We start from the raw sequence: 27,206 nt of genomic DNA on the forward strand, positions 1-27,206 counted from the left end.
TGTGGACATCTACTGCCCTGTGGCTTTCAAGTACCATCCATTACCACCTCAAATCAGCTGAGGACAGATGGACAGCACCTGCTTTGCACAGGCGACCAATTTTGCTCATCCAAGCCTCAGAAGTAAATGTTTAATTCCAAATTGACAACTTTTTAATTCCAGTTAGTAAGGATTTACTAATAAACTTTGCCAATTTATTCATGTGATAAGTACACTAAACTTAATCTGTTTTATATGCTTGTCATGATGAATAAAAGTCCAAGCCCAAGGAAATCATACTCCCAGCTAACAAGGCAAGTCTAAACAGCCGCTAAAAGTCAAGGTGTGCATGGCTTTGATCCAGCCATTCAGACACGCTTGCCTGAGAGTGCACAGGTGGAGATGTATAAGTCAGGCCACCGCTGCAGTTTTTACAATTCAACACGACCTGGAAACAATGAAAACACCCAGCAAAAGCGACAGTAGATGACAGTCTCTCTGGACAACGGGCTGGGAAGACCACGAGCTGCTTAAACATGAGGCATCGTTCCTGCAGCACTGATGTTCCACAACAGCCACAGAAGCTTTCGCTGCTGTGATTTCTGAGACAGAGGCTCTCTCTGTAGCCCAGGCTAGCCTCAGACTCACAGCAATCCTCTTCCCTCAGCCTCTGGAATGCTGGGATTACATTTATGAGCCACCACGCCTCGCTCCACAATACATGTTAAGAAAAAGATGAATCTGAACAGTTTATATATATATATATATATATATATATATATATATATATATATATATATATATATCATGAATTCTTGTTTTGGTAAAAAGGAAAATGACATATACCACATATATTTAATAAAACAAAATGTCTATGTACACAGAGTATATCAGTATAAGAAATTTATTTCTATGCTATACTTTTCCATTTTGTTAGTAATGAAAATGTCTCCCTATAAAACTAAAATCAAAATATGCTTGTATAATTAAAATTGTAATCTGTGTTAAAAAGCTATGAATAAGACAGATTTAGGAACTGAATCTTTAAGTATGTGAAGATTCATTTAACTATTAAACGAAATGAAAAAAAATACATAAGTATACTAGTCATAGTTCACCATCTAAGACTTAGCAAAACGGTCTAACATAGCCCCGATTTCCAATTAACACACTCCTTCTTAACAGAGCATTCAGCCTGGCACACCCAGACAAGAGGCCTTGGCCAGGCTGCCTCTAGCTGCATGGATGCCCTCTTCACGGACCTGCCAGGGTCATAGCTGTGTGTAATAGGATGGTGGTTTATCACAAGATCTGATTTAGGGCCAGAGCAAATAACTGTGACCTACTTCCCTGAGCCGCTGGCCGCTGTATGGATTTGTGTGAGCTCTTGTCATAGGCATTCAGGAAAAGTAATTATCCAGGCAGGCTCCAGGGGCTTCTAAATTGTGATATTTAATTCATGAGATCAGGGACGCCATAACCTGGGCCACGCAGCAACAGGAACAGGCCAGAAGGAATTTAGGGTCAGAACAGATCAACAAATGCTCCCTAGGGCAGGGAAATGGTCCTGGCATACATTAGTTAATCTGTTCCTTCCACTGGGCTCCTAGAGTGCGCAGGGACTCCATCAACCCCTGACCTTTTCCCTTCTAGACGTCCTCTTCCCTGCACATCCGGGCAGGTTCTTTCACAGGACCCCAGATTCCAGGCCTCACCATTGCATGCTACCATTTCCATTACCTGGTACATGATGGAGGATGGTGGAGGCTCGATGCATGGCTGCTGGTCCGGGAGCGGCAGCTCCTCCAGCAGGTCCACGTTGGACAGGGCATCTTCCAAAGTGACGTGGGTGGTCATGGCTGCGGTGTCTGTCTGCCACACTGATGGAGAGGAAGAAAGAACAAGGGAAAATTTCGGGGTCCTCCAAATACTTCCTTTGGCCTCACCCTATTCAAACTCCTTCTGGAGGGTGGACGGTTAAGAGTCGCCAAGGCCACGCTCAGAAGAAGAAAACTTGGCTACACTCCAGAAAAGAAAACTTCTTCACGGGTGTCTTCTATCTACACCTTTAAAATTTGAGGATCAGGGCCAGTGAGATGGCTCAGATGACCTGAGTTCGATCTCTGGGGCCCACACATGGTGAAAGGAGAGAACAGAGTCCCACACGTTGTTCTCTGACCAACACATACCCACCATGGCATGAACCACCACACCACCATATCATATACACACACGAATAATAATTAAATAATAACATCTTGAGGATATCTTGGCTGAGCCTCACCACAACTGTTTTCTACCAGTGTGAAAAGCTGGGTGTAGTGGGTAGCCATTCCAGCTTTGATCTGGAAGTTCCAGCCCCCATTGAGACTTCGGCAACTGTCACGCCTGTAAGGCGGGGCCAAGGGAGGCGCCTGGAGACCTGAGATCTGGATGGGCCAGCGCTCTCTCTGTTCCGGGACCCTGGACGGTGGAGGTGGATCAAACAGAGCTCCAGAGAACACGGCTGGACTGCGATACACCTTCCCCAGACCCCGCGACCCACCTATCCCTTAATTTGTAAGTTACGCCATTAAATAAATCTCCTTTTAATGACGTGGAGTGGCCTTAATAATTTCACCAATAGCTGGGTTCTGCCAACATACGAGCAGTAAGGAAACACAGCTCTGAGAAGTAATGTGACACCTACATGATCAAGTCAGCAAGGGTAAAGAATCTGGATTGATGCTGGGCACAGGGACACAGGCCTCCTGCTCTTCATAAGGACATTCATCAGTTCCATTCTTAGATATTGGTACAGGACAAATATCCATGACTGAACAGGCAGGACAACCAAGGAGTCCTACACCTAGGTTTTATAGGCTAGTTAAACAGAGACTACATGGTTGTCAACTCCTGGAAACCAGCCTTATCTGAAGCAATGAAGAAGCCACCATGTGTCCCTTCGTCTGGGGACATTTTATGAACCACACCAAAGCAACCAGCCCTTAACAGGTATTTCTGTGTCTTGGACCCAGGCAGACTGTGGCTGGTTGGAGGATAACTCTGCCAGGCAGTGAAGCAGAAAGGATAGTTAACCAACTCAAGCTAGTTGCTATTTTAAGAACACAACACTGTGCAAGCAGAAGATTCATTTTTTTTTAACCCCAAATTACATGTGAAAACTGATTTAAAACTTACAATGTATGATTTAGTGTATAAACTGGGTTCCCCCAAGTAGCCTCCAAAAATAATATGTTAAATCAGGTGTAGTGACGCATGCACGCGATCCCAGCACTTGGGAGATGGAGGCAGGAGAATCATGAATTTGAGGCTAGTTTGGGTTACATAGCAAGTTGAAGGCCTGCCTGGTTACACAGTGAGACTGATCTCAAACCACATCCCTCAAGTGAAACAAAACCAACACCATGAGTTACTATAGCATCAGCAGTGCATATTAGAACTCCCAAACTCACTCGTTTGAAAACTTGAAAGTCCACAAAACTGATTCATAGTTACGGAGTGATTCAAACAGAAACAGTAATTACTCAGAACCGAAAGGGAATGAACAAATGTCTTCAGTACGTTTGGTTGAAGGTAAGAAAAGCGGAACTTGGGTCTAGAGCGATGGCTCAGTGGACCAAGGTGCTTGCCACTCTTTCAGAAGGCCTGAGTTCGGTTCCTAGCATCCACGTTGGGGGCTCATATCCACCTGTAACTCACGTTGGGGGGCTCATATCCACCTGTAACTCCAGCTCTAGGAAATCTGGTGCCCTCCTCTGCACACACACAAACAAAAACAAAACAAATCTTGGAAGAAAGAAAAGTGGAAGTCAATTAGCCCAATGTTGCCCTCAAGCACTTAAAGAGACCCAAAGCTCAAACCCAAAGAAACAAGGCTAGAGGAGTCGGTCACTACAAAGGGAGAAATGAAGTAAAACAGTAGAGGTGAACAACAATAACAACAGGAACAACAGCAGCAGCAGCAACAACAACTAAGATGAGTCCTACAGGAAGATTAGTGACAAGAAGGCCAAACCTTTACTCCAGGAATAGGAAGAACACAGAGAGAAGAGCCACAATGCTAGCCCAGGCCCACAGCAGGGAAGAAGTGTGGTTTAGGCTTAAGGGCTGGAATCTCTCAATGTCAGGGATTGTGCCCTGTTGTTAGGAAAAACAGTGGCTGATGCCAGGCCCCATGGGGACCCTTGACATGTAAATGTGGTCTAGGGGCTGCAAAGAGCTGGAGTGTATGGCTGCGAAGGGTTGGAGTGAATAGCCAAGGTCACACTGCCAAGGAATACTTCCTTCAAGTCCAAGGTCTAGAGGGCAGATGGGGGCTGGGCTGCTGGGGAGCAGCTGACTAGAATTCACACTCCACTGAGCTCTCAAACACACCTTCCGGGCATGTACCCTGCCAGTGGCACAGCCAGCCTCCAGTGAGGACACCTGGAACTCAGCAGTGACCCACCCTCTGCCTCTCTTCTCATCCCTACTCAGAATTGTTAAGATTGATGCTCAGGTCTACGGTAGTACGACTGGAGAAGGCCTCTCTTCTTCCTTGTATTACTATTTCTCTCTCTTTTTTTTTTTTTAAGCGAGTTGGAGAGGGTTTTTTTTTTTTCTTAAAGATTTATTTATTTATTATGTATACAGTGTTCTGTCTGCACATATCCCTGCAGGCCAGAAGAGGGCACCAGATTTCACTACAGATGGTTGTGAGCCACCATGTGGTTGCTGGGAATTGAACTCAGGACCTTTGGAAGAGCAAGCAGTGCTCTTAACCTCTTAGCCATCTCTCCAGCCCCGTATTACTATTTTTTATTTATATTTCTTAAGTTATGTGTATGCATGTGTGCCTTTGTGTGTGGGTATGTGCACGCGTGTGCAGGTGCTGGGCAGAAGCCCAGAAGAGATCACCAGATTTCCAGGAGCCTGGAGCAGGAGCTCCTGGAGCAGGCGATCGAGAGTCTCTAGGTGTGGGTGCTGGGAATTGAACTTGGATCCTCTGCAAAAGCTCTTGACTTGTAAGTCATCTCTCCAGACTTTCTTACATTTCTATCAAGTCCACTTGAAGGAGGGATATTGATTTATAGGGTATATGATTTACAATACAAAGCCCAACAAGTCCTTTCGTTATGTCAAATAATAATAATAAACCTTCCTTGGTGCTAGACCCTACGAGGGTTCACCTGTTGGCATAGCCTGTCAGTCACACACTGTGGGAACTTGCTTCATAGGTGAGCAGCACTTAGTGTTTGGAAGCACGGTATTAGTGAGTTTGGGCTCTACTTGTACCGAGAATCACACAAACAGTGTTATCAATATCTGCCTAATCCCAAGAGGACATCATTTAAAAGCATACTGTTTCATTTGCAGTAAGAAATCCAGACTGCAATGACTGATCAAACTCTTATGACCACCGTGCCACAGGCCAGCTTGCAGAGAAGCTGGCCCTCAGTCACACTGTTGGTTGGGGTATAAAATACGAAATTGTAACGACTGAAAAATGCAAATATCCATCACCACAGGACTGCTGGAGCCCTCCACAGTGAGGACTGGGCAGCAGCAAGCCTGAGCAGCAGCAAGCCCTGGTGAACCACTTGATCCTATTATCCAAGAGGAGGATGCATATACATACACAAACACACTTATTAAGACAGAGACTCAAGGATGGACTATATAAAGACTAGAGCTTTGCAGAAGGAGGAGAAAGAAAGCTAAGGCCTACAAAGGCAGGGAAACAGTTCAGCATTTCTTAAATACACCTGGTGTTCCAGGTTTACATTATTGTAAAACAAGCTTTAAACTTAAAATGAAAATCCCTAACAAGGAATAAAAGGAAAGAAAGGAATGTGTGTGTGAACAAATTGTTGGTATAGCCACACAGAATGGAACTGTTCCATTGATTCTGTGATTTGGATGTGTGTGTGTGTGTGTGTGTGTGTGTGTGTGTGTGTGTGTGTGTGTGTGCAGGTGCTCGTGAAGGCCAAAGGGGGATGTTGGATCTCCCACCCCCTTACTCTTCCTGCACTACCTTGAGACAGGGTCTCTCACTGAACCAGGGGCTAGGCTGACAGCCAATAAACCTCGGAGAGTCTCTTGTTTCTGCCTCCCACAGCACTGGGATTATAGAAATGCATGACTGTGCCTAGCTTTTTACATGGGTGCTTGTGTGGCAAGTGTTCCTACCCATGGAGCCATCTCTCCAGCCTCTAATTCAGTAATCAGATGGTAGATCCTGGTGGGACACATCCTGAGAATGACAAAAATAAAAAGGGAAAAAGAAAGTAATAAAAAAAATAGCTTAGATGGGCATGGTGGTGCATGCCTGTAACCTCAGCATTCCAGAGGCAGAGGGTATCTCCAAGTTCGAGACCAGCCTGGTCTACTGAGTGAGTTCCAGGACAGCCAGGACTACACAGAGAAACCCTGTCTTGAAAAACAAAAAGAAAAAAAAATAAGCTCACTTTATTTTTCAACGTCATAGTGGTATGTTATTGTGACATGTTTGGATGTATTATGAGGACATGAGTGTTTATGAGATGTGTTCCTGGTATTGTTGAGACTAAGACATTCTTGACATGACTGAAGATACATATTTACAACTGAAGAGAGTCATTAAAAACCAAATATCACAGGCAAAGGTATTGTGGTGTGCGGTGGTTTGAAAGAAAATGGCCCCCAAAGGGAGTGGCACTATTAGGAGATGTGGTCTTGTTGGAGGAAGGATGTCACTGTGAGGGTGGGCTTTGAGGTCTCTTTTGCTCAAGCTTCCCTCAGTGTGACACTGAGACCACTTCCTGTTGCCTGAAAGATGTAGGACTCTCAGCTACTGCTCCAGCACCATGTCTGCCTGCACACCGGCATGTCCCACCATGATGATAATGAACTGAACTCTGAATTGTAAGTGAGCCACCCCAATTAAGTATTCCTTTATAAGAGTTGCTGTGGTCATGGCGTCTCCTCACAGCAATAGAAACCCTAACTAAGACATGGTGGTTAGCTTTGACTATGGGCTTGATAGAACACAGAATCACCTGGGAGCAAAGTCTCAATGAGGGATCACCTACATTGGGTTGGCCTGTAAGCATGTCTATGGGGGATTGTCTTAACTGAGTTGACTGATGTGGGAGCATCCAGCTGTGGGAAGCACTGTTCCTTAGGCAAGGGGTCATAAACGATATAAAGGGGTACATATGCATTCATTTCTTTCTGCTTCTGAGTGTACAGTGTGACTAGCTGTCTCGGGGTCCTGCTGCTGTAATTTCTCTGACAGGATGGACTGTAGCCTGGAGTTGTGAGCTAAAGTAAACCTTTTCTCCTTGGCTTGCTTTTTGTCCAGGATTGTTATCACAACAAAGAAACGAAACTAGCATAGATATGGGTAAGAGGTACCCAGAAGAACTTACATGGTAATAAATGTGTATGCATGTACATATGTGTTTATATTTATATTTAAAATTAAAACACTCCAGGTGGCACACACCTTTAATCTCAGCACTCAGGAGGCAGAGCCAGGTGGATCTCTGTGAGTTCGAGACCAGCCTGGGCTACAGACTGAGTTCCAGGACAGGCTCCAAAGCTACACAGAGAAACCCTGTCTCGAAAAACCAAAAATAAATACATAAATAAAATTAGAACACATTACAAAGTCTCCACTGACACAAATATACACTTATAAAGACAAAATATGATTTATATGTACAGACGTGTGTACATAACCTGTTTCTGCCCACTGAAAAGACCTAGAAACAAATCCCAACACATGAGCAACATACGCCTTCAGGGCTCAGACTCCAGTCTGCAACTATGACTTCCTACTAAGGAAGCAGGGATATATGAGTCCAGGTCTGGGGCAGAAAACCTCTGGGAAGGTTAAGAACTTTCTTGGTATAGCAAGGACACTGTCTGTCTAAGATACTGGGGCTGTATGTGTAACAGATCTAGAGGAGACCCTGAATCAAGCTTCCACTCTCCCAGGATGGGACCGTGTGAGGGTCCATCAGCTGGTCCATCAGTGGACCAGAACAAGAGTAAACGCCTTTACATCAGTGAGATCATAGACTTACCAAATAAAAACCTGGCTCTCTTACTTGGATGGTGCCTGTGATCCAACTTTTATGTTGAAAATGGGAAAAACATGAAGAGATGACTTGCCTTTCCTAAACAAAATAGACTGCTGGCTAGGATAATCAAACCCAAAGAAAAGAGACATAATTTGTTTTCCTTTGTTAAAGGCAATGCCAATTGGAACACCTCTGCTTTCAAATCCTTAGAGAATAAGTAGATCTGCTCACTGCCCCTCAAGACAGCCAGCATCACTCAATGAAAACACCCAGGTGAACTATGCATCTCCTGATGGAATATAGACACCATCACCTGGGAAGAATGCTGGACCCAAAAGGAACACCAGAATCTCTTCAGGCTTTTGACTCCCAGGGAATGAATGCAGAGAGCAGAAAAACACGTTATCACACGACACAGGTAAATCAATGTGGAGAATGATGTAATATCTTCAGCAAATAAACTGAAAAGAGAAAAGAAAAGGGCAGGAAGGGGCAGCTATGAGATGCCGCACTCCGACACATGTTTGTTGGGAGCCTGGGTGGATTCTATTCCCAACACACCACCCAGAAAATGAAACTGTAATACCTTGGGGAAAAACAAAAAATGAAAACCAAAAAGATAAAAAACTGGAAAATGAACCCTAATTCCAAGCTTGATACGATTGAGAAACTGCTTTTTTTTAATATTTCAGAACAAAATTATATTTTAAAAGTGTTTTCTAGAAACATCTACTGAAAGAGGAACAAAGTGATACAGAGATTTATTTCCTAATAATACAAGACAGGGAAGAAGAAAACGAAACCATGGGCAAGTAAGAGGGCTGAGTAGGAAAAGGAGCTTGCAGCCAAACCTGAGGATCTGAGTTTGATCCCTGAGTCATGCCATTTGTCTCCTGACCTTAAATATAATTTAAAAACTCAGTAAGAACTGTTGGTGCTCTGTGATGCCGGTATGAGGGATTTTTCCTATTTTCCCTCTCCAATTGTACATCTGTCTGGAAGTTTCTGTAGAGACCTCTAGTTCAGTTCCTATTAGAATTCCCATCTCCCTTCCTCCTCGGGCCTCACTCTCATCTACCAGGATCCTTCCGCTCACCTTTCCCCTAGAACCTGGGATTCTTCAGGACTTCAGAAGCTTCACAAAACATTCACTTACCAGAATAACCCTTAAGGTTTTCCCCTTCAAAATAGTACCACCTTATAGTCTCCTTGAAGAAAATCAGTTAAGTGGGCTGCCTAATAAAGCCAACAAATTAAGAGTCTTTGTTTACACAACACGGCCTTTCTTTTCTCCTTGGAAACACAGTTTCTGCAGTGGCTTTGCCTCTGTAGATCATCCGCTGCCTAAGGGAGATGGGAATCAGACATTTTTAGCTCAAGTGCTGCAAGTCAGTGCCAAGCCCACATCAAAAAGAAAAGAGGATGTTCTAGAAACTTGAACAGAGGTATACGTGAAAACGAGCACGCCTTTCCTGGCCCAGGAGGCCGGCCTGCAACGAAACCTTCTCCGTGAGAATAATCCCATGTGTTCAGTCCATGCACATGTGGCTGCTCTGTCATTTTGAAAAAGAGAGTAATAAATTATTTTCAAACTCACTGTATCCTCGAGGCCTGGTTTACCTCATGCAGCTGCTATCTCTCAACACGAGGATTCAGTACAGTTCATTTGATTCAGTATCTTCATAACCAACCAAAGCCAGGGCCCTGGCTGCTGCAAGATGAGCGGTAGCTCTGAGCTCGTGAGTAATTTGTTCCTGAGTAGGGAGGCAGGGCCTCCAAGGCTGAGATGACTGACAGACTGAAACATGATAGGGTGGGTCCTGGCACCAGTGCATGATGGGAGCTAGAACCTGGCTTTGGAAATGCGGGTTCTGCCATTCACAGTTAAAGCAGGACCTCACAGCCATGTTCCTTTTTACTTTCTGGAAGGAATGAAAAAGTAAGACAGCTTTACCAAAGTGGAATGGCAGTGGGTGGGGTTGAGCCTGGGGCTGACCCTGTTACTCAGCACTAAATAGCCACTGGACTGTAAGCTTGTGATTTAACTCCTTGGAACCCCAGATTCCTTATTTGTAAAATGACCACCGTTTATAATAGTGCCCGTCCTTTGTTCTGAGCATTTTATAACTTTACAGCATGTAGAATATTGAACAAGGCAGGCTGGACCAGATTAAGCATTCAGGAAATAGTGTCAGAAGATAAAAGTACAAATTATCAGTTTACCGAGCTCTTAGTCACAACTGAAGAATCACGCAGCCCCCGTTCTCTAAAACAGATTGAACGCTCTCTGTCCACATGTGCAGGACAGCAGGGAACGTAGGAGCAGAAAGACAAAGCCATGAAAAACCAGACGGGGCAGCAAGTTGGCTCAGCCCATAAATGTTCTGTGCAAACCTGGAGACCTGGGTTCAATTCCCAGAACCCACACACAGGTGAAAGGAGAGAACCAACTCCAGTTGTTCTGATATTTGCACATGTCTCTCCATGCGTGCACACTGCACATACACAAGCACATACACGCATACTCCCCCAGTTCCCTTTCTGTTGCTATAATAACATTCTGACCAAAACCAACTCGGGGAGGGATGAGTTTATTTAACCTCATAGGTTACAGATCCTCATGGAGAGAAGCCAAGGCAGGCACTCAAGAAGGAATCTGGAGGCAGGAACCGAAGCAGAGACCACGAGGAATGCTGCTTACTGCTTTGCTCAGCTACTTTTCTTATATACCCAGGCCCATCTGCATAGGGGTGGCACCACCCACAGTGGGCTGGGGCCTCCCACATCACGAGCAATTAGGAAAATGCCTCATAGACATGCACAGACCAATCTGATGGGACAATTCCTCAACTGAGGTCCTTCTCAAGTGACTCTAGCTTGTATCAAGCTGACAAAAACTAACACACACACACACACACACACACACACACACACACACACATTTGCACACATGTATTACTAAATTGTTTTAAAGACTGGTTTACATCACCTCACTTTTTGTAAAGGTTAAGGCAGAAGGGCCTTCCTGATTGTGCTAACTCAGCTACATTGGGATCTCCTGTTTTCAGAAAAATCAACAATAACAAACTGGCTTATTCGGAGATCTCAGCCCCCTGCTCAGACCAAAGCAATGGCTTCTCATTGCTCAGCACTGAAGTTCATGGTGTGTTAACCATGGAGCACGTAAGCCTTGCCACGATTTTCCTACACCTGCCCCAAAGCACTGTCACTAAGATGTCAATTCTGTCTGGCTCTTTCATCTGGATTTCCCATCACTACTGCCCCAGAAATTCAAGACCGCAGCTACCATCTGACGTTTTTCTCAGGAGGTCATCGTTACTAAGAAATAAATGCTTTCATTCGTGTTAGTGATTGGCAGAGGCCTGGTACACAGGATATCTTTCTTTCTAGTTCCGTGTTCTCTTAGGCCATGCTGGCTTTTGTACTTCTTTGGAAAATGCTAAGTTCATCGTCACCCCCACCCCCACCCCCAGTTTGGCTGCTTTTCCCTTCCTCAAGACCAAACAAAACTCTCCCAAGTTGGAAAGATTAGGAAACTGTCATATGGGAGATCCACAAACACCTAGAGGACAGGAAATATTTCCCCCTCTGTCCAGCTACCCAGCTAGAGGACATACAAACAGATGCTACAGACATACATATATAAGCACATATATTTATATACAAGGAAAATATGATGTGAATATATGTTAAAATAATAATAAAACAATTAAAAGGGAGATGGTCCCATTAGGATAAAATAGGGTGGCATTTGAGTGAACAAAACCCAAGGGTACGGCCTGCTTTTCCATCCTGGGTATAGCAGAGTGTGGCAGGAAGCTGTGTGGGCCCAGAAGATGGCCACGATAGGGTACAGCTCCACGGAGACCGGTGCCCTGTGAAGCAGAGCCCCTTCAAACCTCAGAACCAGCCGAGCAGGAAAGCGATTATTCATGCTCCTCTTACAGGAATTCCAGAGTGTGGCATGATGGGCCATGCAACCTCTGCCGAGTGCATTGGGCATGGAGAGTCGTGCAGGAGCAGTCTACGCAGACGAAGGTCAGGGTTCCCAGCTGTCAACCCTGCGGGAACCACTTGGAGCTGCTTTTAGGGGATAAGCTACACTGGAGATTCTTAAACTTTTTCTCCTATGATCTCCTTCAACCCAAATAATGTTGACACAACTGTGGGCATGGAGACGCATAAAACGGGTGAGCAAATAAAATGTTTACTGGCAATAAACCATAAGGAAATTTATTTTAAAAATATTTCTTGGCATACATATAATGCTACTACTTATTAAAGATGAAAGCAATTTGCCTACTGATGAGCTGAATGTGTGTGGTGTGCGTATACATGCACATGCAGGTTCCCACGTGTGCTAGCCCATGTGTGTGTGTCAACATGCGTGTGGGGGACAGAGGTTGGCTCTGCATCTTTCACAACCACTCTCCGCCACACATACAGAAGTGCCATCTCTCAAATGCAGAATCTGCAGGCTTGGCTACTCGTGCTAGCCAGCTTGCTCGAAGGAGCCCCTGTCTCCAGGCTTCCATGCCCACCTGGCATTCTACACAGGTTCCAGATCCAAAATCTGCTTCTCCTGCCTCACTGCAAGCCCTTCACCACCGAGCCACCTCCCTGGACCATGTACTTATTTATTTTCACATAAGGAGTTAAATTTTAGTCAAATATTTCTCACTGCAGGATATCTTCAATGTCTTCCAGTTTATCCACAGTCTGACTCTCCAATTGCCAATCCTGAGGACACCACTTCACAAATAGCTACTACAAAACAACAAAATCAAAACAAAACAAACAATAACAACAACCAAAAGCACATTTAGAGCCATTTTGGAAACTGTTGCAAGTTCTGTCCTAAGCCCAAGTCAAAATTCATTTACCAATCTGTTTTTAAACTCTGCAACTCAGGCAGCAATTTTAAAAATCGATTGTTCTAGTACAATGCAATCCGATGGCATATTAACTTGTTATATGCTGAGGAATGACAGCAGGGAAATGTGAAGAGGTTTTGTTTTCTGTAATTAAACCATGCTGCTTCTATAAAAGCAGGAAACTCTGCAAAACAAATTCACTGCAATTGGAGCTGGAGAGATGGCTCAGTGGTTAAGAGCACTGGCTGTTCTTCCAGAGGACCAGGGTTCAATTCCCAGCACCCACTATGGAAGCTCACAACTGTCTGTAACTCCATGGGATCTGACACCCTCTTCTGGCTTCTGTGGATATTGTGTGCATGTAGTACACAGACATACACTTGAGCAAAACACCCATTTACGTAAAATAAAAATAAATATATTTTTAAAATCACTGCAATTTATAATACATAGTAATGCCAAATGTGGGCCGAGATGTTTCAGGCAGTTTACCAGTGTTGTATGTTGGGATGACATGTGATATGTGAAGTGCATGTGTGTCCATAACCAAGGCTGCAGTGGAGTCGCACATTGCAAGCCCCGTGGGTGCTCCCAGAAACACCTCCGACTCATTATGTGTGATTTTGGGTTTTGTCCTGGCTGCAGCCTGTTTAGGTGGCAAGATCTGTTATTTGACTCATTATGGGGTTGTGACCCACAGTCTAAGAAGCTGGCATTGACACCCGTCTGTAGAATAAAGTCATAGGCTTGGAGCTGTCCATAGACTGAGGGAGCAGCAAAGCCTAAGACACACACTGAAAGAGAACACTACAAGACAGGAAGAGGCCACCCAGGTCTAAGAACTTGGGCAATTAAGTGCAGGGCCAAGAACTCCACATAGCACAACACAGAAGCATCACCAGTACTGTGGTACACAGGTTGGAAACCCATACACTGTCAGGATGATTCTGGAACTGGGAGAGATGGAAGGGAATGACGTCCTCTTGTCTGTGAGAATCTGCATCCGAGCATCATTTCCTTTGGGCCTCACTGAACCTGCATGCTCCTTCCTTGTACTGTGTACGACAGCTTCCTAAGCCATTTGCTGTGTTCTCTCCCCTGCTCTGTAACTAGGTCCCCGAGACAAGGCATGTGTCCAGTGTACACCCAGTGTCTCCACTAACAACACAGCTACAACTCAATTAGGCTTTGTCCATGGGTGGAGAAAAATCACACCTTCTTCTGATAAAAGAACTAAAGAAAGAAAGGAGGAAAGAAACCAAAGAAATAAAAAAAATCCCAGGTCATACAGGAAAACATACTCAACTGGATAAATAGCAATGATGGGGGGAAAAAAGCTAGCCAATATCGGACTTAATGGGGAAAAACAGAGCACTTTTCCCTCAGGACCAAGACAGACCACCTGCTCTTTCCTTTCCTCGTCAGTGCCATGCTAGAGATTCTAGCTACAGAAGAAAATTAAATAAAAGAACCCAGATTAGAAAGGAAAGTGAAAGAAAAAAGAAGAAGGAAGTTGTGAGGGACCCATGAAATGGCTGAACAGGTAAAGGTGTCTGCTGCTAAGCCTGGTGACCGGAGTTCAAGCTCTGAGACCCACATGGTAGAAAGAGAAAACTGGTTCCTGCTGGATGTTCTCTGACCTCCACACACTTGCTATGGTACACACAGACATAGAGCCCATAAATAAATAATAAATATATAAAATATAATAAAACTAGGAGCCTTGTAAATGTGTAGAAACACTACACAGTTCAGAAGTATAAGCACACCAAATGCCCATCAACGGACTGAGAGATAAAATCAGTACCACTGTACACGATATTATTCAGCCAGATACATGGTTTGACCCTGAATACACCCAAGAGCCTTGAAAACATTATGCTGGAAACAAAAGGCTCCACACTTCATGATTCTGTTTACACAGCATGTCTAGAAGATCTATGGAGACACAACACGGACTTGTGGTTGCCTAGAGCTGGATGTGGGTTTGGAGGGCACCAGTGGTACTATTTAACAGCATGAGGTCTCTTTGGGGGGATGCCAGATATGTTCTAAAATGATCTGAGATTGTGGTTGCATAGATTTGTGAGTTACTACAAATTACAGAACTACATGGTTTAAATGGTGAACTATCAAGTACCCCAACTATGTCTTAACAAAGTTAAGGCGCCCACCCCCCCAAATTCAGTATTTTTAAGAACCTGTGGGTATAACATAAACAAGTGGGGTACAGAGCGAGCCAGAGATGGAGCAGGAGACAGTGGGAGGGATACACAGAGGAACAGACATCTCCACCCTGTCCTATGGCGCAGCCTCTAAACTGGCTGTGAGCCTCTCCCGTGCCTAGCAGGTTGTCTGTTTGAGAGAGTCTCACTACGAGCCCAAGCTGGCCTGGAGCTCACAGCAGTTCTCTGGCCTCGGCCTCCGTGGTGTTGGAATGGCAGGTAGGCACCACTACAGCCACTGCCCTACCATTCTCATCTCTTCTGCATCTGCTCCACTCTGGAGAAGAGACTCCTCAGACGATAGGAAACCGCTGGGGCAGGGGGCTGAGAGGTTTTGAGGTTCAAAATAAACAGAAAAGAAAAAGGAGTAGTGATCCAACAGAGTTCCCTTCCCAGGGATGCAGAAACTGGGGCCCAGACACGGCTCTTGCATGCAGTGACGTGGTTCATTAGGGACTAACACAGCAATCCAGGAAGGCAGGGTCTGACGCAGCATCTGACATTTAACTTGACATTAAGAAAAAAAAAACAAAAAAAAAAAAAAAAAAAAAAAAAAAAAACAAAAAAAAACCTTCTGATATTCCAATGAAACAAAACACCAGGTAAGAAAAGAAATGTAACATCACTTGGTCCTCCTGCTCTCATCAATGGCACACCTTAATGATAGAGATGCTTTACATGTGATTTGGTTAAAACAGAGGTCTTAGCAGATTGGGAAGTGGGGGTGGGAGGACAGGATGTGATATGCGAAAGTGAATCTCCAAAAGAGAGAAGCCCAGAGTGTGAACACAACGTTAGAGACTGGATGTAGCTACTCAAAGAAATAGCCCCTGGGGGATGCCCCGCTCTGCCCGGTTGTCCCGGACTACAAGCCTTTCAATACTTTATTTTTCAAAAGCGTGTGCACATATCGCTTTGAACAGAATTAAATTTTACTCTGAAAGACAATCCACAGACCTCCTTGCTAGCAGTGCAGACACCTGGCCAGTACACACCACTGGCTGGCTAGGCAGGGCCTCACTGCCTATCCCCTGGGACCAGAGCCCTGTCACACCTGCAGCGTCTCTGTTCCCAGGGGAGCGAAGGGTGGAACAAAGAAGCCCAAGTCAGCCTCTACTTGAACATCTGCAGAAAGCCAATCTCGCCTTCTTGTTTTTCTACAAGGAATTGGAGAAAAGGGCCTTGCTAGGGCAAAGGGACTTGCCATTTTATTGGTCACTTTGTCTCAGCTGCTTCCGGTGTTAGTGGCCTGAGGAAGGCTTTTTGGTGACAAGCAAAAATAAGCAAATGCCACAAGCTCAGGGCCACAGTCCCCAGTCCTTTACAGAGGCGGGAGTCATCCCTCCATGGTGCTCAGCTGATTTTGCCCCCGCTAGGGATTACAGCGAACTGCCACATGAGGAACCCCAATGAGACTTGTATGTGGGGAGGGGAGTAGGCTTTCAGAAGCTCCTGCTAAAGGAGCCATCTGCTGAGGAAACCTGCTGAGGGACTTTCAGGGTCAAGGACCATGTGGTATTGGTTGACCCGGGATTCTTTCAGGGTCGGTCTCTAGGTTGGAGGATGCAGACCTTGTCTTCTTCGCTGTGGACCTGCAATCTCAACATGGCTCCATCTGAGACTGACTTAGGCTCCCGAATCAGGTTCGCTTACTCTACAAGGACCACCTTCTCCGTGAAATATGGAGACTGGGTTCTGGGAGGGCAGCTCACCAGGTAAAGTGCCTACTATGCAGGCATTCAGAATGGAGTTGGGTCTCCAGGACCCACATTTTAAAAAATAAAAGCTGGGCTTGTTGGTGCTTGCTTCCAACACTAGTGCTGGGGATGTGGGGAACAGGTGGGTCCTTGGGGTTCACTAGTCAACTGAGTCAACCAGCTGAGCCTAATTGGTGAGCTCCAGGCCCATGGGAAACCCTGTCTCTAAATAATAATAATAATAATAATAATAATAATAATAACAATAATAATAGTTTCAAAACAAAGTGGACAACATCCAGAGGCATGACATCCATGGTTACACAGTTGACCTCTGGCCTCCTTATGCATACACGCACACATGCTTGTGTGACTACACACACACAAGTAAATATGGAGGCCAGTATGCTAGTAGCTTCAACCATGATGTCAGAATCTGTGTTGCAGAGGTTGTTGCAACTCACAGCTAAAGCACTGAGGTCTGCTCACAAGCTACATTTTATTATGCATGAGGAGAGGTTTCGGAGTGCCCCCATCACACCATGGACAACACGTTTGTCCTTTCTGTGGAGTATGGTGATGAAGCAATGTGAGATATTGATCACGTGACTACTGTACACCACATGTACTTCACAAAAGAAGGAAAGAAACTAGAAAACCCCAAGCAACCAGTTAAGAATCACTGTACTTGATCTTCTGTCCTTGGGCCTTTCCAAGCCGTAGGCAAATAATTCTGATGCTAGCTGGGACATTTATCTCCACAGAAGGACCATTCTTAAAGCCACACTTCCGCAGCTTGGACCATCTGCCCAGGGCAGCCAGAGTGTACAGTGTCATCAGTCTGTTCAAGGACACCCTGGCTGTGTGCCTTTGCTCAAACTACCACCACAGCTTTGTGGCTTGTTCTCTCCTCTTCTCCAATCCCACCCTGTGTCGAGGCCCAAGTCTAGATCAACCCATTCTGAATGCATAAGGAAGATATGACTTATGTATGCAATGAAACAGTTTTTTAAGCCATAAAAATGAAATCATGTCATGTGCAGAAAAATGGAAGCAAGTGGAACTCAACATAATAAGAGAATTAAGCTAGTCTCAGAAAAGACAAATATCGCACGTCTTCTCTCATTTATGAGTCCTAGATTTTATACAGATGAATAAAGTCTCATACGGACGGACAGGCATGAGAGCAGAAGGAAAAGTGTCTAGAGGAATAGAGGGGACTAATGTGGAGGAGGGGGAGGAGAAAGGTGATGGGGAGTAGGGAGGAAACATGCTAGAAGTACGAGAACGGGCTTACATAGCCAGTTTAATACAACAACAATACCCAGGCCAGCCTCTTCCACAGCAGCCATCCTTCTTCCATATTCCCACAGAACTCATGGCTAGAACTCACCATCCCCTCTCCCATCACAAACTGCTTCACCCTACTACAAATTCTTCAGGTTACCACTGACGCCAGGACTAGACTTCCTTTCTGGATTTGATGCCTTGAACTAGCACAAAGGGAAGGGCACTAGGTACTGCATATTTCATTAATGTTGAATGATTTGTTGTCTGCATGAGCCAATGACCCAAATTCATGTCCTCTGCTTAAAAAAAAAGAAAAGGAAATTCAAAATATACTATGGTCCCTTAAGGTGGCCTATCTACAGAAGCCTTACTCAGCTAAGAATCTAAGAAAACTTCTGTAGATAATCCTTCCATCTTATGTCCCTATTGCCCATTCTAAGAAGTGTCACCGTATCTCTTTCCCACGTGGAGCCGTGACAGAATTGGAGGTTGAGGGGAGAGTTTTAGATTTTAATTCTTACTTCACTATTCACCCTTTGTTGAAACCAATCCTAAAGCATTGCATTTTAAAAGCACAAATTGAAAAGAGTTCTCAGTATCCCTCAGCACTGAGATAATGACTCTCGGTGATGAGGGTCTGCCCTGCATGTTCCCTGATCTCAGGGGCATTCGGGGAAAGCTGGGCAATTCTCTCGGTCAGCCCCTGCTTGTTTAATTTTCTCAGAGGAAACTGGTCCAAACTAAGAGAGTCTCCCAAAGTCTCCTAATTGTCCCACCACCTTTACTGTCTGGGGAAAGCCTCACATCCTGTCAGAGTTCATCATCACTGTCAACGTGACAAGATTCAAACTGGAAAGTCGACCCTCAGTGTTGAGTGAGTGGCACCATCCCATGGGCTGCCATCACAGAATCAATAAAAAAGGAAGAATAGCAACAATCATAATAATTAATAGGAAAAAAATTAGCTGAGCACCAGCATTCATCTCTCTCTACTTCCCGACTGGGGATGCAAGGTGACCAGCTGCTTCACGCTCCTGCGGCCATGATGCACTGTGCCCTTTTAAACTGTGAGCCAAAAGAAGTCCTTTCTTCCTTAAGTGGCTTTTGTCAGGTATTTTGTGGCAGCAACAAGAAAAGTAAACTCACTTGAAAAACTATACAAAACTCCCTCCATCCTACCTAGAGACTAACATCCGAGAACCTCTCCTCTGAGAAGACTGGCCACTGAGGCCAGCACCCAATCAGAGGGCCCCATGAATGAGGTCATCACTGGGTCTCTTCCTCTGGCAGGTTCTATTTGCTTTATCTTGCCATCACACTGCTTCTGAGATGACACGAGGCTTTCAAAATGCCAATTCTGCTCTGTCCTCTCCCACCATTTTTCTCAAGAGTGTGCACTCAGTTCACATCTCCATCACCAGGGCCCAAGAAGCATGGCATAAGTGAATGTCTTCTGAGACACACACACACACACACACACACACACACACACACACACACAGTCTTTAGTACAATGGCCATAGCTACAAAGCTACTGTCCAAACTTTTGCATCCTGGGGGCCATCCCCCCACACTGGGTGAATCCTGAAGTGTCCCTATACAGATAAGGGCGTTATAGAAGCTGTGGACCACAAAGTGCCTTTCAACCAGAGCCTTTTGGCTCCATGGTACGGAGAAGCCACAGACTCAACTCTTAAAATAGACACTCAAAATACACTTAATAAATAGTCCCTTTAGGAACGGAGGCACCCATCCAAAAGAGCCATGCTCCGGAGCCTCTTTCCCTTCCTCTTTCCATGACTTCTTCTCCAGCTGGGGGTTCAGAGACATTATCTCATCCTGGGGCTTTGGTGGTGGCAGACAGGTAACAGGGTGAGCAGACTGCTTTCCATTGCTCAACTGTTGAAGTCAGAAAAGGCAGTGGCCATGTTAAAGGTACACAGGAAGCCAAGGAGAAATCCCCCGTCCCAAGTCCACTGCGCTGCTCTGTCTGTCCCAGCAGTAAAGCCAAGCTTGCCCTTGACACTTTGGTTTGGCTGCAGAATGCTGAATACACACAGAGGAAGACGTTCTTCTCGGACTGTGTATGCTGAAATGTGAGAATTACCTCTGCTCACTCACTCCCACCCCCTTCCTCCTGCCTACTCAAGTTCTACCACATTCACTTTCAGCGGCTGCCAGGTGAAGCCCTGGCCAACACCTTGTCTGATCACATGCCTTTTCAACGTCGTTGGCACACACCGCAATTGATCCGGCAGACCAGCTCCTCTTGGAAAAGGCCAGATTCAGGTAAGCCTCAGAGGTGGAGACGTTAGAGGGGGCTGGGAGTTCACTGTGCCCATGAACCAGATTCTCAGTGATCTTGTAAATAATGCATCACAATGATAAAGATATAAATAGGAGAGTGCTTGTGTGCCACACATTCTGCTCAGCGCTTTCATGCATCCTTCGTTTGATAAGAACATCCAAAGATGTACCAGCCCCTCTCCCACCACAGCTGGCCTCCCATTCACAGCCTGCAAGGCACATACCGCCGCCTGCCTCCCCTTTCCACTAACCACCTCCAGCTACAAAATGCAAGGCCATCCGCTGGACCCTAGATATGGCTCTGCTTCTCAACTTGACAAGACCCAAGGCCTTTCACAAAGGCTCCAATGAGGTGACTGACGTCTGGTTTCGTCAACTCTAAGTGAATAATTAATACTTGCCAGTAAAGAAATAGACTCATTGTTATGGTGGCCACATGGAGGCTACAAAAAGGCCATTTTGTGAAGCTCTTGGTGGAACCCTGGGGCTAACAGTGGCCCAAAGAAGCCCCTTTGAGCACGGAGGCTGAGGCTGAGATGTGAGGACAGGAGCCCTATACTGTTTTCCAGCAACACTGCTCCCAATGCTAATTAGCCTGTTGCCTATTCAGTACCTAATTTAGCTTTCAGGTCCATGACAGCCTCAGAGGCCCACTGAACACAGAAGGGGCACAATAATCAGAGGGTACGTGTTCTGTCACCGGAGCCCTCTACCCACTGTTAAATTGCTGCTCCATGTGATCTGATTTGAGCAAAAGTCTCCAAACCTAGACAGCTGTATACCCCCCACCCTTGGCCTAATGCCTAAATCATGCTTATCCTTTCCATTTTCCACCACAGAGTGAACAAGGCAGTCTTGGGTTCCTATACAACCAGTCAGATCTGGCCAGGAAATATAATAAAGAAGCTTAGTGAGCTAATGCCACTGGCCTGGGGCTCAGCAAGCAGAAGTACCCAGAGGCGCTGGCTTTGTATGCCATAGCATGCTGTTTGTGGCTTTGTAACTGTGGGGCAGATGGCAGCTAGCGTCAGTGAGGAACTCTCTATGGGAAAATTTCACACCCCACAAGTGGAGACTGGTGATCAACAAAAGCCTTCTGGTGACAGTAACCCCTGACCTATTGCTCACAAGCGCTCTCTCTCTCTCTCTCTCTCTCTCTCTCTCTCTCTCTCTCTCTCTCTCTCTCTCTCTCTCAGGACTCCTGCCCACCAGGCCAAAGCAACCCTGACTGAAAATGAAGCTGACATCTGCTAGATACTGTCATTCTGGTGACACTATCACTCCCACATCTAGCTTCCATCTGAAAGTCAACCATTAGCGATACCAAATATTTTGACTTCAGCTCTGTATCCCATTAAAATGTCTCCTATCCTCAGCGTCCTTTCTGATCCCATGACTTCTGAGGTACCTGCTCTGCATCCAATGGGAAACCCTTTTGTATTCAGCTCTTCAAGATAAACACCACTCACTGGCTCCTCTCTCAAGCAAGTTTGACAGGAGAGAAGGGGCACACAGATCGCTGCATGGAGTGGGGGGAAGGCCCCAGAGGGGGCATGGTGGGGGGGGACACAACTACCTTCGAGGACTTTACAATCCTGACTATAGATATGAATCTATATTTTCGTCCTCCAACAAGGGGGTGGTGCATTGAGTGCTAGGCATGGGTTCTAGCAGGGCCTGTGCCCAAGAGTAAGGATGGTCACTTCTTGCCCTAAGGGGAGGGGGCAAGAGGTAGAAATGGTAGTTTCGGAGCCAAGAGATTCTTGACTTGGGACCCTGTCTGCAGTCTGTCCCCCAAGTCTTCCTGCCCAACCGTGGGGCTGTGGTCAGTAATAAACTAGGCAAGCCAAGTTCAAAGTCAGGTTCCCTGGGCTGGGAAGCATCTGGCCAGTCGCGGTAGAAAACCATCATTTATTTGGACTATGCTCCCTGCCCCCACTCTGAAGCACAGGCTACTCCTTCCCTTCCTGTGCACACAGGAGGGTTTACCTCCCTAGGGGTGATATAGCCATCTCCCACAAACAGTCAGGTGGGTAGCTACATATGAAGGAAACCTTGTCCCCCAGGATTCCGTCACCCTACCTCCTCCCTCCCCCACAGCCAGCTGGGGAGAGAGGTGCTAGCATAGGCCAGAAGGCTTCGAAGCAGGTCAGCCATGCCTCCTGGCTCATCAGAGTCCTCCTCTCTCAAACCGCGCCGCTGCGGCCCCGGCTCCGCCCGGCTCCGGTTCACCGGGGGGCGCCCAGTCTCCCATTGCCTAGCAGGCGGGCCCAGGAGGCTCTCGCTGGCATTGGCGGAGTGATGGTGGCCGCCGACCGCAGAGGCGCGGACCTGCCAGAGATTTGCGGTACCTGGACACAGGGATGTGGCCCCCGCCTGGCTCGTGACCCCTACAGGTGCCCCTGGTCCTCGAGACTATCCCTGTCTCCCCTTGGGGTGGGCGGCTCCGGCCCAGGCCACGCACCTGCTGCTGCTGGGGCCGCCGCGGGGAGCTCCGCGCTGTACCGGCGCCTCCTGGGAGACGCTCCCTGCCCAAGGCGCCCGGTACGTTGGAAGGGAGCAGGGGCAGCGCCGGGCCTGCAGCTGGGCCTCCAGGGACCCGGGGCCGCGCAGCCTCGGGCGCCAAGCCAAGCGCCCCCAGCGGGCTGGGAGAAGAGGCGCCCGCCCCTCGCGCATCCTCAGGAGCGCATCCTCCGCCTAGGCAGCATTTCGGTCCTCGCATCAGCCCCGACATCTCCAAGGGTCCCTTACCTGGGTCGGTTGCAGGTCCAGGGGAGGGGCCCGAGGCTACCGCAGGGCCCCGCGCCGGGGCGCAGGATGCTCAGCCCGGCTCCGCCGCTTGCGCCGGCCACCGGCCGCGCCCCGCCCGCGGCCCCGCCCCTCCGCCCGCGGCGGCTCCTCCCCTGGCCACCGTGCCCGGCCCCTTCGCCGCGGCTGCTGTCACACAAAGAGCCGGAAATGGCTGCGGCGAGGGGCTCCCTGCGCACCCCTAACCTGCAACCTCCTGTTCCCAGGGCCGCGCTGGACTACCTTCCTGTTTCAGAGCGTTCGGCTTCCCGACTCTGGAGGTGGAGAAGGAGGGACGACTTCTCTGCTGCTGCCTCCATCACCAGCAACACCTGCCACCCCAGAAGGAAGGAAGCTTCCGCTCCATTCGCAACTCCCCAGTGTCAAATTATTTTCAAGTAGTCATTTCTCCTCCACATCTTTATCGACTACTTGTTTTGTTCCAAGCATCTTGTCCAGAGCCAGATATGAACCGGTGTACAATAGAGCTCCTTGCCCGCTTGGAGATTTTACTCTGCCAGCGTTAACTGACCTAGCAGAGGCCCAATGACAGCTGGGAGAGCCAGCTAAAGAACGGAGCAGGCTGAGCTAGGGTTGAGCCCTCCCACTAACTGAGCTTGCTCCTTAGTGCTCCACCTGTGGTCAAGAATTATTTCTCCTAGGACCCGCGGCTCAGAGAGTGAAGGTGCTTGCTGCTAACCCTGTTAACCTTAGTTCGATCCCCAAGAGCCACAGGATGGAAGGAGAGAGACAACTCCTGTAAGTTGTCCAATGACTTCCACCCACATGCATACACACACACACACACACACACACACACACACACCCATATACACACGTGCACACAATCAATAAATGTAATAATTTAAAAATAAAGAGACACTGCTTCTACTTTCCCATTTCTTAGAGTAGAATCCTGCAGCTATCATATATATTTTTTAAGTAGGGGCTCACACCAACCTCCTTCAGGAAGAATTGCCTTGTGGACAAAATCGTGATATGAGGACTTTGAGGCAAACCTAGGAAGAATCTGAGGGAACAGGCACCCCCCCCCCTTTTTTTCCCCTTAGATGCTGCCTAGGGTTCTTCAAGGAATCTGAACTCTTTGCGATGCAGCTTGGAGGCCTTTAGATAGGAATGAGGCAGGTTGCACTCAGTCCTGACCTGTAGACATGCCAGCAGGGTGCTGCTCTGCTTGGGAGATGCAGTTATACCTGCAATGATGGGAACAGTGGTTGACACGGGTACCTCTTAGGGGAACTAACTGGGAAGTACTTGTGACACTGGAGCATGTCTGTAGAAATAAGAAATGAAGTCTTGGGTCAAAGGAACCTTCTGCAATGCTTGCTGGAGTTCACAAATTTGGACTTACCCAGTTGTTCCCTATAAACGGCTATTGACGGAGAAACCGCTTTATGCAAGTCTCAGGAAAGTACTTGAGAAGACTTTGTTGATCTCACACGCTTCCCCAAGTGCTCAGAATTCATGATCCTTTGTGGTTTGATGTTACACCACTCATCTAATTTAAATTGCTATTTCAGAAGTGATGACTTACATATATAGAGACACATACTTTTTTTCCCTCTCTGATGCCATGTGAGAAAGCTGTGGGGGTGTTTGTGCAGGATGGCTTTAAAAACAGAACTCAGGTTTCTTTTTTATTATTATTCATTTTCACCAGGATCCTTAGAATTTTGATCAGCAGTGACTATAGATGCTTAGGAGTGAGACTCGTAATTTGTTGGGTTTTCATCCTAAAGGGCATATTATTTGGGGTGTTTTTATTTTCTCAGAGATGTGTTTCTCCGTGTTGTTCTTTCTCTGTCTTCGTACCTTTCAGGGAGAATTTGTTTAGAAACAATAATATAGAATGACTCTTGTCTTATATGTGGCTGTACTTTATGTAATTTTATTTTCTCTGGCTGTTGAGCTCTGCTTGCTCATAGAAGAGAAGCAGCATGGGCTTTTACAGTACTGAATCAGAAAGCCAGAGACTTGCCTTCTTGTTTGAGTTTTGCAACCAACTGAAGAGTGATCTTGGGCAAGTTTTGCCCCCCCCACCCCGTTTCCCCATCTATAAATTTAACTAGCTCAGCAACACTTCAAAATCCCTCTGCATGTAGAGAATTACATGAGTTAAAACAGAGGGCATTTCCTTCTCAGAGTTCAGGTGCATCCTTGGTGCCACATTGCCCTTGGGATGGAGCCCTAACTCTGTAGCAGCCTAGTAGGGACCTCATGATCTATGATCTATAAGGATTCTTCCCATGTGAACAAATTTGCTCTGACTCAGAGAAAAGGAACCCCTTTTAGTTCCCCAAATTTGATGTGTTCTGTCTTCATTCTGACCCTTACACAAGCCAAGCTTCTTGCTCGGAAGGTTCGGTTCTCCGGTTCTGTCCCTCTTCTACACTTTCTCCTAGGTCCTCTGCTTGACTTTTGCTTACCCTGTTGGTGTTTCCTTAGCTGTGACTTCCTTGGCTGGATTAGGTATGGAGTCACTGATCATGCTTCTGTATCTGCCTAGTTATTCTTCCAGTATTCCATTTACTGTGTCAAAGCTGTGTCTACATTTGCCTGTATCCCTCCATTAGCGTCATCTGAGAGACCGATGATGTCTCTGTCTTGCCTCTGGAAGTATCCTCAGAGCCCGGGACTGAGTCTGGAAAATAACACGAGTTTAGAAAAAAATGGGTTGAATAAACAGCTCAAGGTGAACCCTGAAACTTTGCCGTTAATTAAAATTTGTAGCTGTCTGTCTGCTCCCCTCAGATTTCCTTCATATCTCAGTTCAGTCAGTAGCACCAGCAGTGAGAGGACTGGGGCTATTGGGTGAGAACTGCTCTGCTGTCTGCGAAGCCACGGCCTATGTATTAGGGTTCCATGGATGGTAACCACGCTTGCTTACAGAAAAGTGTCCCCTCACTTAGGCTATGTAGTCTCCACCATCACCAGACACTGCTTCATGGTCACCAGAGGTGGAGGAACTTGGATGGGAAGACACAGCATAGTAACTATTACCCAGTGCATCGCCTCATTTAACCATCACAATTATTAGGCAAATACGACCATGTGTCTCACTCTATAAATGAAGCAGAGGCCAGTAAAGGAGCTTGCCCAAGGTAATGAAACCTATGCTGTCTGCCACAACGGCACACTTCACTTCCTGTTCCCAGAGAAAATCCTCTGTATTTATATGCTATTTATTATTATTCCAAAAATATGCTTTTTAAAAAAAAAAGATTTATTAATTATGTACACAGTGTTCTGCCTGCATGTATGCCTGCATGCCAGAAGATGGTACCGGATCTCATGTGGTTGCTGGGAATTGAACTCAAGACCTCTGGAAGATCAGCCAGTGTTCTTAACCTCTGAGCCACCTCTTCACCCTCCCCCACAAAAAAACATTCTTAATGTACATTGTTGGTCTATAGTATATTAAAGCTAAAATATAAAAGAGCTGATGAGATGGTTTAGTAGGTAAAGGTGCTTGCTGCCAAGCCTGATTTGAGTTCGATCCCTGGGGCTCACATGGTAGAAGAAGAGAACTGACCTCCATAAGTTGTCATCTGACCTTCACATATACACCATGACACACATACATGTGCCCATAAACATACATACAATAAGTAAATGTCATCAGCGAGGAATTTTCTAGTAAGGAAGAGAAAAGGGGGTATAAGTGGGAGCTGGAGACAAAACTGAGTCTCATTTGAAACAGAAAAAGAAACAACACTGTGTACTTACGACATAGCACTTCATATTTGGCTTATGCGTTCACGTTACTAGCAGGCAAAGAAACGTTTCATAATCAGTTACGTAATTTAGATTGGTCACTATATAATGTTCCTCATTGCTTCATTTTCTGGATGGGACGCCCAGGAAGGGGAAAGGTCACAGAAGGCTGGCTGGTCCCGGACCCTAGATCTTTCTCTAGGGAACTAGGTTGCTGTGGTCTCTCTTAGACTCCAAAAGTAC

General features: G+C 46.4%; 1 protein-coding gene across 1 annotated transcript in view; it reads right to left on the reverse strand.

The window, feature by feature from the left end:
* The window catches only part of Cyfip2 (cytoplasmic FMR1 interacting protein 2), a 119,170-nt gene extending 95,874 nt beyond the window's left edge, over positions 1 to 23,296 (reverse strand). The window contains exons 1-2 of the mRNA XM_059270392.1: positions 23,193 to 23,296; positions 1,720 to 1,859 (exon numbers count right to left, since the gene is read on the reverse strand). Coding sequence (XP_059126375.1) covers positions 1,720 to 1,836 — 117 coding nt within the window. The 5' untranslated portion in view covers positions 1,837 to 1,859; positions 23,193 to 23,296. The remainder of the gene's footprint in view (positions 1 to 1,719; positions 1,860 to 23,192) is intronic.
* Positions 23,297 to 27,206: the final 3,910 nt, after the last annotated feature.

Source organism: Peromyscus eremicus, chromosome 8a, assembly GCF_949786415.1.
Source record: "Peromyscus eremicus chromosome 8a, PerEre_H2_v1, whole genome shotgun sequence".
Classification (NCBI taxonomy): Eukaryota; Metazoa; Chordata; class Mammalia; order Rodentia; family Cricetidae; genus Peromyscus; species Peromyscus eremicus.